At 35.0% G+C, this 17,269-nt stretch overlaps 1 protein-coding gene across 8 annotated transcripts in view; it reads left to right on the top strand.

Annotated features, from left to right (window-relative positions):
• The window catches only part of LOC134257628 (uncharacterized), a 107,361-nt gene that overhangs the window by 51,824 nt on the left and 38,268 nt on the right, over positions 1-17,269 (top strand). The window contains exon 1 of one of the 8 annotated variants that reach the window (XM_062740216.1): positions 304-3,704. The exons of 3 other annotated variants lie outside the window; for them this stretch is intronic. In XM_062740216.1, coding sequence (XP_062596200.1) covers positions 3,009-3,704 — 696 coding nt within the window. In that variant the 5' untranslated portion in view covers positions 304-3,008. Of the gene's footprint in view, positions 1-303; positions 3,705-8,263; positions 8,321-11,064; positions 11,176-12,652; positions 12,904-14,881; positions 15,019-17,269 lie in introns of those variants that run through there. 4 more of the 8 variants (XM_062740218.1, XM_062740219.1, XM_062740221.1 and 1 more) reach the window with 4 other exon arrangements.

Raw genomic sequence — 17,269 nt, 5'->3', positions numbered from 1 at the left:
CTTTCCAAAGCAAAGAGATGAAAAGACATAAATTGATATAAAATAATCATTTTGTATTCAGTTATACGAGCAGGATTCCACACAAACATTACCTAAACGGAGAACACACCTAAAATTTTTTTTATGAAAAAAAAATATCACAGAAAAGATAAAACGAGGGCAGAGATTTTATGACGACGGTGTAATTTACTTATATTTACTTGTCTGCCTATTAAGTATTTGGAACTGGCCTCATATGCATAATGCAAGTCCCCGGGAAGTTAGGACCGTAAAACTATTTATGTTGTGGTGTGTATTGGCCAGTTGCCTTCAAGAGGAGAAGAAAGCGATGCAGTCTGAATCCTAATTAGGACAGAAACATAAAAGTTCACCTAATATTTAAGGAACATCTGTGACACAGATGTGGTGAAAATTTCTGTTGTATGTGTATACATGTATAGGTATAACTTAGGGAAAATGAACTTGCAGTCAAGCTTAACGAGAAATGGGCCGAATTAGGAATAATGTATGTGTCTCGACATTTAAGACCTTACACAGGGAACTCATGCTGAAAACGATTTCCATTCAGTTTCTGGTGAATTCATCCAGTGGATGATTGCTCAAGAATAAGGTATTGGATGGGTCTTATGTCTGGCCCTGATTGAGAAAAGCTGGAAAAAGGAGGGATTTCTGAATTATCTGATACAAGGATTGCTAGCCTTGATAAACCAACGAGAACAATTGTGCTTACCTACGAGTTGTGATATCATACTGGTTTTGTGTAAGGAATTAGCATACAGAGAACTGGATAAAGGTGCAATCAAGCACAGATATTTATAAAACACACAACCCATCCATCACAAATCTTCCCTTTTATGAATTATTGTGTGGTTTGTGTGTGAAGAGAGACTTAAACCTTTATCCATGTTGTTTTAAAAAAAAAGAAAAGAGAAACGAACAAAATTTACGTGTCCAACACGTTGCACCAGTGATTGGCTTTGAGGAATCCAGGATTTTTAATTCAGAGCATCAGAGACAAACATTTAGGATTTTGTTTTTCCTTTACTTATCCTAACCAGTAAGAGGATTGTGTAAAAGAGAAGTGTTTTCTTAATGACTTTTCCACTTGAAAAACTCAATTAATGATTTTAAATACAGAGGGATTACTAGGAATTGGATAGGGACAGTTTGAATGACCTGAGAATTGGGGACCAGGTAAGACCAAGCTAAAGGAGAACTTATCAGGTGACAAGTCAGACAGCTTTAACAAACAGAGATCTTCATTTTCAAAATTATCGGTGACCAAGAGACCGCTTCAATCTTTGGATTTTACGACTCGAAATTGGAGATCTTTGACACAGGGTACAAGAAAATGGACTCAACATAAGGGATTGGGACAGATAAACGGAATTTAAAAGTCCAGAGGTTCACGGGATTGTGTTTGCGGAATTTCTTCCCGAGTGCATTGAAAAAACATTTGCTGTGACTAGATGACCAAATCACGCATGTAGCCCATTATAGGAGCAGCATTTTAAGGGCTTGGTCAATTGTGTGAAAGAAGTCATTAACTAGAGGAGATATTTATGTACATTTTTAAGCCACTATCTTCAAGAGGCTTCATCAACAACCCATAAAGTGAGACTGGTATTATTGTCACTTTTGTTACGGGGAACAAGGCCATCGGACAGTTGTCTATTTAGCATAAATGAACATTTACTTTTCAGAAAGGACCCCATTCAGGTTTCAGAGAACTTGTTCATGTTTGGTGAATTTGTGTGTAAGTTTGTGGTATTTTGAAAAACTGTTGGGGTTGTATCCGGCTTTTTTCGTGAAAGGCAGTTTATGAATAGACCAGTTGCTGTGATTCTTGCTTTGCATTACTGAATTGGATGAAAAGGTATTTTATCTATCACACATCTCTCAGGGCAGATATAATATTGACTGCACACCAGGCTCTTATAATTTGCATAAAAACGTAAAGTATGTATTGTGTAACGTAACACTGGGTATATACATCTTACTTTGTGTAGGAACTTAAAGTGTTTGCTGAAGCGCAAGAGAAACTTATATATCCTCAGCTCGGGATGTTTAAAAGACTCAGCCATTGTCAAATAGAATCTGGGAGGAATTGATGGTGGAATTTTCTTAACATGCATACACCAGGAAATCTCAGCTAACCTAGTGTTTTTATTATCTTGGGTCATCATCACTGGTCTAAAAGGCCGAACATAAAAGCCACCAGTCCAAAATAGGAGTGAAAAGACAAATAATTTGTCTTTGACCTTAAGTAAGTGATAAAACATAGATACTAAAGGATTGATATCAGATTTGTGTTTTCTTTTGTTGAGTTGGTATGATAGAAGAAGATCAAGTCCAGCCATTGTTCAGGGAGAGAGACTTATCCCAGGTTTTGATATCAAAGAAAATAGTAGTTTAAATCTACACACACAGTACAAGTTTTTTAAGTAGCCAGCTTGACCACCTGATGGTCAGTGAGAGAGAGAGAAGAAAAGCCTGGCCAGCCCTAGGCAGTTGTGAAAAGGAACAATAAGAATTGTTTTGTGGACAAATAAGTCTTACCAAGGGAGTAATTAGCCTGGCCTGACAAAGTGTGAACTGTCTTCAGGAATTCCAGTCTCTGTGCATACCTGGCTTTTATATACAGTGAAGTTAGAGAGGGTGCTGTATGCTTGTCTTGTTTGTTTATAAACTTGACTTGGAGAGATAATAAGGGACTAGTACAGTTCCTGTACAGTATATTTTGTGTGTGGTATATATATACATGTAAAATCTTTGTCAAGGTGTGTTTATTTTGTGAGGATTATTGCACTAAGGTTTTTGTTTGTGGAATTTTTGACAGCAGTGGATCATAATACCATGGGATTCTCAGTGGATTTGACATGATTTTTACTGGTGTGACAACAGAGTTTATAATGATATTTCATGTATATATTCATGTATGTGGACCATGGAGTCACTAGGGGCCTGTGAAGCCCCTGATTTACCCACTCAGCTGAGGACTAGAAACCATGGCTGGTGATATGAAGAAGTTTGTATCCACAGGGACTCTCCACCCCACAGACCTGGAGAGCCCCACCCTCTCACTGCGAAGTGAGCCCCCCAATAAGTCAGACTTGTATCTAAGTTTTGACAGTGATTCAACCTCTATATCCTCGTCGACTGATTTCTTGGATAGTATACAGAGGATTTTCACTCTGGACACACAGAGTTTGAATGACCTGTCCCCATGTTCAGACTCTCCCCGCAGGCTGAATTTCGGGAAAAAGAGAATGGCTCCCCAGCCCCCGGTAAGAAAGAGACAGACTTCAGAGCCCGGGGATGGGGAGGATGACGAAGTGGCCAGGTGCTTGACCAAATCAAGGTCCGAAGAAAGACTGGACACAATCTTATTGAATAAGAATTTAAAATCTAAGGCGTCTGAATGTCCAGCTGTTGTCCCTGCCCAGCGGCCAAATTCAGTTGGACCAAGGTTTAGTTCCAAGAAGATCAAACTCAAAGCTGCCTTCCGCATAGCAGCTTTGCATTCTCCAAATTCCAAGAGAAAGCCCTCAACAAAGAAGTCTAAAAATCAGAGTGACCACTCAGATGCTAAGTCCAGCCGGACTAAAAAGAGCAATCCTGTGGAGCCGCCTGACCTCGATCTGTATATGTATGGATTTGGTTACATTCCCCAGGACCTAGTGGGTCAGGATGCAGAATTCGAGGTATGTGGCACAAGTCCAGCTTTCTTAAGTTATAGGTTCAGAAGGCAGTGGAGTGAAAATTTCTCCTAAACATGTATATATCTAATATACCACTGTAATGCTATGACAGTGTTGTTTTTCTCCACTCTGCTGTAAAGTGTCTACTTGCAGTGGCATCTCAAATGAGACAACAAAAGTTTGATATTTGTTACACCCTGTTTTGTATTAACAGTTGTCTTTTAAAAGAATTTGAAACCTTCAATTTTTTTTTCAAACATGATACCTATGAGAAATCTTCTCTGTTTATTTGATAGCTATAATGAGAATCTCTGACCTGTTTGTAAGTTTCAAAACAATGTTTTCAAAAAGCAACGTGTTGCTATAGTGTTTATATTTTGAATAATTCAAATTTCTAAGTCAGAATTGGACACTTGACACTTGGTAATATATCTTTTCAGTTGATATGTATAGTACATATACAAGGTCTTGAATATTTTTAAATTCCTAAGTCCTCAGATCTTGGGAACTCCACCTAACTTGATGTATGGGAGAATACTAAAGATGGAAAGGGGACAAACACTTAAAATAATGATAACTTGCATATTTTTCTAATAGTAGGCCCCCCTAATGACACACAGAGTATTCATCACTATTTTTGGAGAAATATATTAATTTTGAATGTGTCCAAAATCCAGTGAATTCAACTTTTGTTGTAGGCACATGAAGAGAGAGAGGTGGGGGGGGGGGATCATAGCAAACATGCATCAATTGGAAGTGTTATTCTGTAGCTAGTACATTTAATCAACCAGAGGTAATTGTTGCAGAATCAACCAGAAGTTGCTTGATTTTCAAAATGTATTCATGCATTGTCAAAATTATAATGTGCCTATGTAAAAACAGAGATACAAGGTTATATGCAAATTTTGGATATTTAGGTTAATGGTATTTACAGTTAAAGATTTTTAACATTAAACTAATAATTACTTTTCTTGATGTTTTAAGGTGTGTACAAGAAAAAAAGACAGTAAACTGTTAATGGGTAATTCTAGTAAGTTTTCAGTCATAACTAAAGCACTTCAACACTATCAAACCATACTATCAATATTGAAAAAAAAAATAGGTGATTGAGAATTATTTAAAGTGCCCAATTACGTCTAGGTCTGTGGTTTATTTTCCTTTGAACTGAATTGTATCTCATCATAATTTAAGTAGTTTGATAAAACTTTAGAATGAAGTAGGGACAGTGTGTTCGATATCAATTATTTTAAACAGGCAGTGATCAACTTCAAACAGAAAGTTTTTGTTCTTATCAATAGTTTTATTATTCCTCCTTAATACCAAGGCAATTAGTCTGACAATACTCTGTAGGGTAATTAAGACTTTAATTTATATGTTAAAAGTTTAAAACTCTCTTTAAAAACACTTTAATTGCACTCAAAAAATGCCAGACCCATTGAGATGATTTTGAAGTAGGTCTTTTATAGTATATGGTTAGACAATATGAAAGTTGCCAAATGAATAAGAATATAAATCAATAATGGAATTATATTTTCATTCATGAAGAGTAAAGAGGTTGGCCAAGGAGAAGTGCTGTCCCTATTGTTGTTTATAGTTTACCACTACCAATTATAAGATAGCATCTAATTTTACCACCATCATTAGAGGCTCTTAATGCAGGAGGAGGATCATATTACTCCATAGAAATCTACTCAATAATTCAACGAATAAAAAAGACCTTAATCCTATACAAACTCGGGTCAGTTTTCTAATAACCACCTTCTCAGTGTTACCACTATATTTGGAAACAGCTGCTTCTAATTTTTCAATACTGTTGTTTAGTTTCATTGATGCCTTAATTTTTCTTTCATTCTAGTTGTTTGCTATTAAAACTCTTGATTGTGATTGTTATGATATATTTATTAGAAATTATAGGGTTTTGTCAAACATGTCAAATATGTGAAGCATATATTGCTGCAGATTTGTTGTTCATCATTAAATTTATAGTAAGAAAATCCATGAACTGTGGTGATTTGTGGAAAAGAAATTTTCAAGTCATTAATTATGCTGACAAAAAAAATGACCTTATTAGGAATTTTAATTCTTTAGAACAGTGTAACCTTCTTGGGACACCTCCTTACCATCATGGATATAATATTTAGTAGTAATAAGAATGAGGAGTTCTTTTGAAAGAAAAATATTGAAAAAATAAAGAGATGAAAGACAATACATGTAATTATATGAACAGATTTGGCAGCATGAAAATTAAGGACACATATGCTACAAATAGAAAATATCATGCATAGATCACTACATCATATGAATATTAACAAACAGGACCTAGCTGTAAAATGAGCTTCTATAATGTAAGGTAAAACTTTGAATTTGTACTTTTAATTGTTATTTCGAATACCAAGGAAGTATCTGAAAGGGTTTGCATGTGTAGAAAATAAACTAACAAAACAGGGGTTCATTAGCCTCTAAATGTTAAAAACATATATATAACTGTTAATATTAAATTGTACTCAAGTCGAAATAATAAGAATTAATTAATCTATTATCATATGAATATAAATAGCAATTTGTTTTTCACAATTTGCTTTGATTTGTCATCAAAAACTTACTTGAAAATTGGAACAGGTATTATAGAGATTTAAACATGTCATTTTCCTTTTGGTATATGAAAAATGTCATCTTTTTATTTCTCTAAGTGCGGAAGGAATGATGATAAATAATATATCACAGGAGATTTAATCATATTTCATGTGTTTTATGACACAGATTTATATCCAAACAAAAAATGATAAATTATCAGATAGGAACATTAGTTTTAATGTTTTATCAATATCTTACTTAGATTATGCAGAGAGAGTCTTGACGATAATTGCATGTAAATGGTTATGATGTTAACATTTTAATAATAGACGTACAGTGTTGCATATTTTTATCTCTTAGATTTTGTGCTTTTACGTTATCAAAAAATGGTAGATAAAGTGCTTTTCTCTTATAAAGCTTAATTATTGAAGAAAAAAAAATAAACGAGAACGAATTTCTAGCAACGTATAAGGAGTGCATGCATATGCTGTTATTTCCGTTTCCTGGTATTGATTTGAAATTGATGTCTATCATGATTTTGTATTGACCTTCTGACCTCACAACATAATGTATTCACAAGTAAAACTCACCTTGAAACCACAGTTATAATTATTCGTGTGTTTTCGAAATGATTCAGAATGAGATAAAAATTAATGAGAGTGCTGTAATTTAATACAGATAGTAAATTTTTTTTCGGAAATGAAGACTAAATATCTGATTGAAAATCTGGACCTAAGGCTTAGATGTTTAATGATTTATATATTTTTTTGAAATGTCTGAAAATATATTTTGATAAAGGGTTGTTAAACCTAAAGATTGTTAAACCAGCTGTAAATGAAATTCAGAAAATACCAAGTTATGTACCGCAACTAAAAAGGACAATGCATTGCATATGAAATGAGCGGATACAGGGCCATTAAAAATATAATTTTTCCCAATATCCATTTAGTAAATTTTACGTCAAAGAACATATGACTTTGCCCCCTGCATGGATGAACATGTTTACTAATGATAGCGGGTGCAGAATGGGAGTATTAAGGAAGATTTACAAAGAGCAATACACATTAAGTCAATATTGACTTTCTGAGGAGGCTTCATTGAGAAATCTTGTTGTCAAGACCTGTTTAAAAACTTTTGTCACATAATAAGCGGAACTTTAACGACAAGAATGCAGGTTGATTTCACATTACCTGTATTTCATATAGTGAACTGGAAGAAGAGTTAGCTCCCTTTGAGCATATTCTTCCCTCTCTCTCTAATTTCTCTCTGACTTATAAGTGCAATTTCTTGTCCTTGATGTTTGATGTGTATTGGAATCTGCTTGTGTCACCTGCAATCTAAGTTGATTTGTGTGATGAATGCATAAACTCCTAGTACGATTTATTTACAAAGCGACATCCTTCACAGTTCTTCTTTGAAGTGGTCAATTTTTTTTGGTTTGTCTCTTTGAAAAATGAGGGGAAACTCCTTGAAATTTGTCTCCATATTCAAGAGTCTTTAGATCCTTAACTCCTACACATTCTTAATGAATTACATTATTGAAATTAAGTTCAAATTAATTAGTTCTCCCTAAATTTGTCTATTAAAATACTCTTTCATTTAATAAAACTTAATTGTGGAAATCTTGCGTGATGAATTTGAATCTTGAATTTATTATTTATTAGCATAAGCAGTGTGCAGCATTAAAATATCTTTTTTATTCACAGAAAAATCTTTGCACAAAATATTAATTAACGTAAGCAGCATTTAATATTTCTTTGTTTCAAGTATTGAGAAAAAGTAAAATCTATGAAATGTTGGCTCAGATCAAAATTGACTGAAAATAATGGATATATCCTTTATAGACTATATAAGGTGAATTTAAGTGAACACATTGTAGATTATCCTAGCCTTAATCAATGCGTCTTGTCCTATACCTGCCTTTATCACCTGTATCTACCCAGCTGGAAGGTCATGTACAAAATGTCTTCAATTATGTGTTGCTTTTATCGGATGTGTTACTAATGACAAATTTCCGAACCCACTCTTCCAAAGGTTTGCAAAATGTAAGACCGCTTTTTTTCCGTTTTTCATTTCTTAATTAAACTGAACACCTGATAATGAGATGTGGAAGTCTAGGGGTTCCTAACCCCTTTTTGATTGTTTGTTAAAGTGCAAGGTTTGTTTAAAAGGGATTGCCCTTAAATGTTTATGTTGTGACAGAGTGAGAAGGGAAATTGCTGCGTTGGACTCCCGTGTTTGGGCATCGGTGTAAATTTTAGGGCAAAGGTAAGCATTATTTAAGCTTTGCAACATTTTGATATCGTCTTTGATCTGCATATCATGTCGAAGTTGACGTAGAATTGTAGATTATGAGGATGATGGTTTTAAGTTTTTGAGTGATATGTTTTTACAATTGAGGTGTCTATCCGTAATCTATCAAAGTCCCTCTCGTCAAAGTGTGGGTGTTCTGTCGTTTGATAATTTTCAGCTGGTGGATCATAGTTTATATTATAAGCATGTAATATTTTACAGGGACACGTTTTTCAAAAAAAAAAAACTTTCATCTTGAGATACCTTAAGGATTAAAAACATGATGCATTTTCTTTAAAATAAGAGCTGAATTTCCAATTACGATAACTGTTAAAGTAGAAAAAGAAAGGAACAAGCTTGCATGTACTGGGTGAACTTAAACAAGTATCCTGGCTGACTTTGCTTAATACTGAGTGACACAGAATAAATTCTAATTGTAGGAAATCAATTAAGTTGTCGGCTTATTCTTTGTTGGTTGTCCATCAGGATCATTTTGATGGTGTATTCATTCTTCTGTTTTGACTGGTTAGAAAGACAAATCCTATTTTCCTTGTTTTGGTCAACATCTGCACTTGTAGTAAACAGTGACTGAAGCAAAGTTTTTCTGTGCAGTTGGTTATTTTCAAACTTTAATTGGCACTTGCATGCCTAAAAAAGGGAATATGTTTCATAATACAAGCTTTTGCCATGATTAAGTCAATTATATTTACGTGATATGCAATAGATATAGGTAGTCATTGATAATCTCTGAATATTATAAGGGGTTCATATGGCGGCGACATGGTATGTGTCAGTGTGGTTTTTTAAATCTCTCTAAAATTATTCTCCAATTAAAGTGCATGCTTGGGCTGTATGATACTCTTGTTAAACCATATTAAACCAGTACACTTTAGAGATAGAATAATTAAGGTATGTTTTATGACTGAATAAAGCTGTAACTAAACCTCCTCCTTGCTGCATGCCAGATTTTATTATTCCTTGAAAAGGAAATTATTTTCCAAAATATCCCATAAAGATATTGTAATTTAACTTTTAACAGTTTTAATGTAAGGAATTTTACCTAAAGTTAATGGACTAGAGTAAACTTGACCTATTTTGGAAAAGGTCATTGGGTCAGTTGAAATCATTATTTCAGGACAAGAGAGGTACCCCAATGATTTATTGAACACAAAAAGGCCTTCTCTTAAGCTTAGTCCATAATTTTGTCTTACCTCTGGTATGTGTAATTATATACATGTCCAGGTCATTTGTTTGCGTGCCTTGTTACATACTGTAACAGGGTTAGACCACATTGGACTTAATGGTGTAAGGTGGTGGTCAACTGTTAAAATTGACCAACTGACCTGAGGCAGCCTGTGTGTTACGCAGAGTTCAATTTGACTTAGGTAACAGTTTCACAAGTTAAAAAAAGGGAAAAGAGACAGTGTAATCTTTACATTTAAAAGTCTGACAGCTTATAGTGTGATTTGTTCAGGTAATTCGATGCAGAGATTTTAATGTTGAATAGCTTTGGAAGCTATCCTATTTTTATTTTTAAAAATTCCTTCCAACAATTACTGTAATTGGAGAAAAGGTATGAAAATTCTATATTGGCCCATTAGGAAATCAAATAGCAGCAGAGGGGAAAATAAAAATCTCCCGCCATTAGACGAAGTTATTGGAGCATTATGACTTGTATAATGTTCCAGAGGTGATTCATGCTAGTGAGGACATGGTTATAGATAGGTGCAATGTCTGGCACCACAAACCATCAAGTCGACCAGTCATCTAGCAAGAAGTGGGCCAGATTATCAAATGTCCACACAACTGTACATCACTACTTCTGCCTAGCTGTAGACCATATGATTATTCATCTTTAAAGATGACTATACCTGTACAACATACTTTGTACCATATATGTACAACATTTTATAGATGTTATGAAATGAAACAAATAAAATGTCGAGCATAAAAATGTACAGAATTGTCTCTCTCAAACCTCTTTATGAGCAATTATCCTATGTAGCACATTATGAGCATGCAGACAGAGGACTCAAATGAAATTGTGGAAAAGCATAATGGCCTATGAACAGACCCAATCAGCCAGCAGGATCTAAGTCAACTTTTCCTACTCAGAATGCACTGTAAAAGCTAAGGTTAAGCCTGGTGTTCATTTCATCAGGAAAAGTGCAAGATGAAAGACACTTTCACTTCAGGAAGAGAGCAAACTTGTCAGACATTTGTGAGGGCAGACAAACAATGTTAGGCCCTGTTTGTGTGTGGATTTTGACAGTGTTACATACTGTAAACCAACTTTTATTCGCGTGCGAGAAATTTTCGCGAAGTTCGCGACAGCCTCTTCATCGCGAATATTTCTCGCCGCGATCCAGTCCTTAATGTCTCTTTCTCTATTAACAACAGATAAAAAAGGCTTGATCGTTAATCGTCGCGAACTAGTTTAACCTCGGTAAATCGCGAATTAAAGTCGTCGCGAATAAAAGTTGGTTTACAGTAGTTTGTTCACAGTCTGTGTCATGTTGGCTGAGTAAAGATGAAGGGAATAGGCCATAGACCTTTGAATTCTGAAGAATACCCAAGATGCACCAGGGTTCGTCTTGACTTGGTAGAGGTCAGTCCAGTACAGATAAAGAGAAAAGATTGGTGTCCTTAGGTTGTAAATGATAGAAGTACAAAACAACATTTTAAAGGAGAAAAGCTTGTATACTGGGTATTTTTTCCATCAAGGAAAGAAAAAGAGATTAAGAGAGACAGGGGAATTCAATCTTGTCATTTTGAGGTCATGGAGCTTAATACCAATGTCAATTTAATGCTTTCTGTTGAAAGGTCAATTAAAATAGGGGACAACCCTAATTTTCACCATCAAAATCACCTCCAAAAGTATCGACCCAAAATATTGATTGACACACAAGTGTGTTCAATGGTGGTCCATAATTCAGGTGTAAGAAATGTGGAAAAATTTTTACAACAGGCTTACCAGACGTGTAGGTCTGTGAAGAAAAACAAAATTTTTCTCATTTTATTGCTAATGAGTATGAAATAATTGTCACCTCGCTTGTAGTTAGTTGTTCTAAGATGTGTATTGTCTCTAGAAATGCCATTAGAGTTGATAAATACTAATGTTAGAAAAAGGAACCCACAAAATTCATCATGTCGGAAACCTTTTTCACACTGATGAATGATTATGAGATTGTCTTGTAAATTTTTTTTCGAGTCAGGGTCCGTTGGATCAGAAGATCAGCTAGCTGTCTTGTATTCTTCGTGGATAAAGCAGTGTACATAAATGTCATGTTTAATTGGTTTTTCCAGTGTCTCAAAAACTTGATTATATAAAATTTTCATTTCAAGGGGGGTGGGGGGTGTTGTCCAAAAGAAGTCATCTACTCATTCACCAATCTGTTCACCAATCTGTTTATAATGGAAGTCTTCATTGATAAAAGTTCAAAAAGTCCTCAAAATTGAACAGATTTCTAACCAAACAGGGATTGCTAATTAGTTTTTTTTTCTAATAAATAGTATATATCTTCCAGAAGTTCTTTTGGTTTCTCTAGTCCTTGGAAACTGGGAGTTGTTGATAAAAAACACACGACTTTGACTCTTTTTCTGCAGTTGAGCAATTTTAATTGTTTATGTTATTAATTATGATAAATGATAGTACATTGTTCAGGGGTCATATTTCATTGTTGTTGACCGGTCCTTGGGCTATCTAACAGCTTACTTGGACATGGTTACATTAGAAGGGGATGGGATGTTGACTAAGGGCAACATGTAAAAATTCATCATAGTCTGTGTCACCACACACCCTCAGGTGACAAAACTCACCTGGACTCCACAGGTAAATCAAGGTGGTGCACTCTCTGTACTGCAGGAATTTATATCACAAGCATCAGAACTCATTAATTTGTTGTGTATCTTCAACTCCTCTTCTGGGAATTTTTAACATTCTTGGACTTTAGTTAATTGGATTGCACAAGTGTGTTTCTATATTCTTTGGTGCAATTACATAATGATGCAAATGTCATAATTTGCCTAAGAAATCAGTAGTGCAGGAAGGAAGTGTAGACCTTTGTCTCTTGGCTGTTTTAGATATAAATCTTTTATTTATGCAATTGCAGTTGATATTCAGACTATATGTGTGAATTTTCTACCTGCAGTCAGCAGGTACGCGATGAGGACTATGTGTTTTAGTACAGACTGGAGTTTAACCGATTCCAAATGTCACTGGCTGACAATGTTTGATATGTATTTTATGTTATATGGAAAGGATGTAAACCTGGAGTGTATATAACCCAGTATGGTGGATATATTTAACTACCCAGAGGATGTTCAGCTGTTATCTGTAAGTAGGTTTCTGAAGGAAGTCTTATGTGAGCTTCTTGGTTGAAATGTTGAGGTCATGCAAGTTCAAGATTTTATTTTTATGCTTGTATATATCACATGTACTACATATATTATACTTATTTACATTTGATCAGTCAAGTAATGGCCAGTTTTGTTGAGATTCTAACATATGGCTAAACCATAAATTAAAGTTTTAAGTGTATATTGAAAATTTAAAACTGAAAAGCATCTGTAATTTTCAGGGGAAAAAATACAGCTTTTTAGACCAAGAACCAAATTTCCCATCATTCCCCCCCACCACACCACCACTTGCCTCACCCTAACATTAACAACAACACCCCCCCCCCCCCCCCCCAAACCCACAAAACCACTACCAACAAGCTGACCAGACCTATGATCAGGGGATGGCAAGTTAGTAGGCACTGACTGTTAGGGCCACAAATTTACTTATTTCGGATTTTAAGGTCATGTACAGAAAAGTTTTATATGTATGTTTTATATGTGAGTCATTTAAAGCCCTTTGGGTCATTTTGTACTACACTTTGATTCATAAAGAGGACTTCTTTACAAATTCAATACACAAATGTTGATCAAAGGCTTTAATTTTGAATGGTAGTGAATTAGGAACAGATTTTATGATATGGAAAACTTGTGCATTTGTGGTGAATGGATCTAATTCAAATGTTTTCAAATCAGATTTAACTTTGCTTTTGTATGCCCATTTAGAAATCAGTGGAATCATATTAATTCATTTCTACTGAAATAGCAAGTTAGTAGCCCCTAGAATCTAGGGTCTTGTGTGCAAGATGTATCTTTTTGAAATTTAATATGATGGTCTCCCAGAAATAGCAAATCACTGCTGATCAAACCAAGAGGTCAAAAGCAATCCAGTTTAAGCACTTTTTGTAGATATTGAATAATATAAATATATTTTACCTTTCTGGGTGTGCTTGCTTTGCACTTGTGAATATGTAATATTGCAAGACATAATGACTTAAAGCAGCATGAGAAATAATATTAAGATATCCGGCACCTTGGATCGCTCATTTCTACAATTGATTCTTCTATATACATATCTGGTAAATACCTAGGCAAACACACAATTGGCCTAGAATACCGATTGTCAAAGAAAATCGGAGGTCAAAGCAATTGAAATGTCTTTCGAGGCTTAGCACACAAAGCTAGGAGATACTTCTCGTTGGCGTATTTCAGTTATTATTTAAACAGTAAAAAGATAATGACTTGATAGGGTGAGAAAAAATTCTCCAATAAAGAATAAATTGCTGTTCATTTTAAGCTTGTCAGTGCAAGCATTGATTAATTGAAACCAAGAGCTTGCATGAAGCAGAGTTTGATATTTGTTTCATGAATAATGAATTAGGGGTATCCTGCGCGTGTAATTCCTCAGCAACATGTAAACAATATGACGGAGATCATATGCAATTGGTTTTAATTTCAGCATGGTCGGTTTCTCAGAGAAAGGTGTTTAGTACTTTGCCTCTTGCTTTCTCGTGTTAAAAAATCTCTCGATCTCCACAGGATTTAAAGCCCAGGGATTTTGCCTGTATTTTACCTACCAAATATTTATACATATGAATACATGTATTGGAGTCGTATACTTTGGCAAAAGGAATTGATTTTCAAGTGTATGTATCAAGTAAACGAAATTGATTTTATAACCAGGGCTGGGGTTTAAATTTTTATAGACACCGCATATTAATGAGGATAATTTTACGTGGTGCCATCTTCTGATCTTGGCTGACAGGTCAGAATAGGGAAATTTAAGAGAGAGGTCACTTGTTACTTTTGGTTAATAATAATGTGTCGGCACCTGTGCTGCTACATTGGAATTCTGGTTTCACCATTTGCGAAGGCCAATGGAGGCCGATGATTGTGAGTAAGGAGATGGGGGTATGTGGGTAGACGGAAATATATCTCGGAACATGGAGGATTGCGATATATTTACGTTAATGAACTCAGTTTCAACAAAATACACATTGGAAGGATTAACGTATAATCTGTGATAAAGTCAGCTGGGATAGAGATGGGACATGTTATTCAGAAACAACAAGTTCCTGTCGTTGAGAGTGAACAAAAATCTGTTCCGGAGGAGGTGAGAGAATAAATAATGATGTCATTGCCATAGGTTCTTAGAAAATGTTAATTACAAGAAAAAATTGTATATCTCTTCAATTTTGAAGAAACTGTTAATAATTGTTGGGTCAAGATGGAAACACTTTATTTTTTGTCCTGAATCAGTTTACAATGATCATTTAATGATGTTTTTTGGGAGGTATAGTGAGGAAAATACATTGGATTTTAACAGATGCTTTTCATTTGTTGGCACATCCTCAAGTTTCCATTTTGCTGTCTGGTCAATACACTTTAGAAACTGTCTTCTGTCATATTAATTTCAACAGATACACTTGTTCAGATAATAGGTGGATCAAAGAACAATTAATCAAAAAAAAATTTCCTCCCTTTACCTTGGGTTTACCTGGCCAGGTAAAGGTGATCAAAGTTAGGTAATGTCATCAGTGCTCTCCCCTGGGCAGCTGGTACAAACAAGGGCTGACAGGGGCTAATGTATAATGAATGATCAGAAACACTGTACAGCTTGTCAGTAACTGTGACTTAAGCTACAACAATACAAGGGTAGGGGAGGCGTTTGTTTGTCCCTAATCTGTTTTATCTTGTAATAAGTATCATTGTTTGTATTTCTATTGATTCAGCATCCCCTGGGGGAAGGGCCAGGCAGCCCATCAATAATGGTGAAAGGTCTTGTATGACAGTTGACTCAAGATTTCAGGGCTGCTTCTTGCTTCACTTTTATTTATTTTACTGACAAATATGTCCAATCTTGAATAGTTCAGCATTAATTGGAAATCATCTGTAGGTGAATTCAGCTGTAGGTGTGCCAATTTCAGAATTTCTTGATTTCATAGTGGGAATGAATATATGTTTATGCTAATTGTATGGTAAGTTTTTCATACACTCTTAATTTCTTCCATCTCTTGACAGTTTTTGACATCCATCTGTCCAAAGAGTTAACAAATATTTTCTTTTGAAATGTGCAGTGCAGAGAAAAAAAATGTTTTTGGAGATCCTTGATTTAAAATCCCTCTTCTCAGCTGTTCTCATCTCTTGTTTGATTTTTAATACACGCTGGATGTGCAGTCACACTCTTGACCTGACCCCTAACAATACAACATGCCGGAGTTACCTGGTGCACCTTCGAGTACCCGCAAACATCTCGCAATACAGTCAATTCTCGAATTATCGCCATTCGATTCATCGCCATTTTCGCAATACCGCCATGATTTCCGAAGAACGTTTTTTCCTGCTATATAAAATTCTCTTTATACCGCCAAATTCGCATACCGCCATCCGCCACCCTGTTTTCAAAACAAACGTCCATTTTTAAGTGTCAATTATCTCGATATACCGCCACAGGTGCGTGCGGTCAGTGAAGCACGGCTAATTGGTTGACACTTTCCCTGTCGTAAAGCATGCAAAGCCAGACAAGGTACACACAATTAAATAATTAAATTAGAATTAAAGGAACAAATAATTTTAATATGAACTGTTACAATGATTTTGTTCTGTTGTTTTGTTTAAAAAATCATTTAGTCACGGCTTCGCTACGAAAGCGGTTGTTGTTAAAGTACGCCAAATACGATATTATTTTGATGATCTCTGCTTTAAACAATGCGAAGTTTGCTTAAAAATAATTATACGGTATAAATTGTGAACGTTTCACTAACGATGATGCCATAAACAATAAATTTATTCAAGAAACCATTTTACGTACTGTCAGCAATATATCACGACGATCGACCCAGCATGTTTCTTTTTTCAATATCAGCAGTGATCAGACGTGCGGATTTATATGTACACAGATGCACATGTAGTTGTCTTTATTTAATAACTGCACATTTTGTTTTAAAGAAATTGTACATAAAAAATTACTTGAAGTATTTTAAAATTTATAAATATGTTTTATATACATGAACATGTAATTATAAGAATAGAAACGCTCTATGGTATTTCTAAGAACGGTAACTCTACTTCTTGTTTCCTAAAAGATGGGAAATTCAATTCATCGCCAAATTCGTTATACCGCCATGATTTCTAAATTACAAAAGGTGGCGGTTTATCGAGAATTAACTGTACTACAAAAAGACAGGGTGTAAGATGGTAGATAGCAACCCACATTAGATACTTTTTTGTTCAGAGGTGTCTAGGGTCTGGTTGAGCCTGCTCTCAAGATTTTAATCACTGGGTATCGAATTCATTTGTTAATTGCTGCTCAAACCTTGTTGAGTGTTGCTATGCTTGATTCTTTTCAAGATGGATGAATCCTG

Source organism: Saccostrea cucullata, unplaced genomic scaffold (assembly GCF_032062105.1).
Source record: "Saccostrea cucullata isolate Sc308-1 unplaced genomic scaffold, CSIRO_AGI_Scuc_v1 ctg871, whole genome shotgun sequence".
In the NCBI taxonomy this organism is placed as follows: Eukaryota; Metazoa; Mollusca; class Bivalvia; order Ostreida; family Ostreidae; genus Saccostrea; species Saccostrea cuccullata.
The sequence above is the reverse complement of the archived record's forward strand: the minus strand, read 5'-3'. Positions and strand labels throughout refer to the sequence as shown.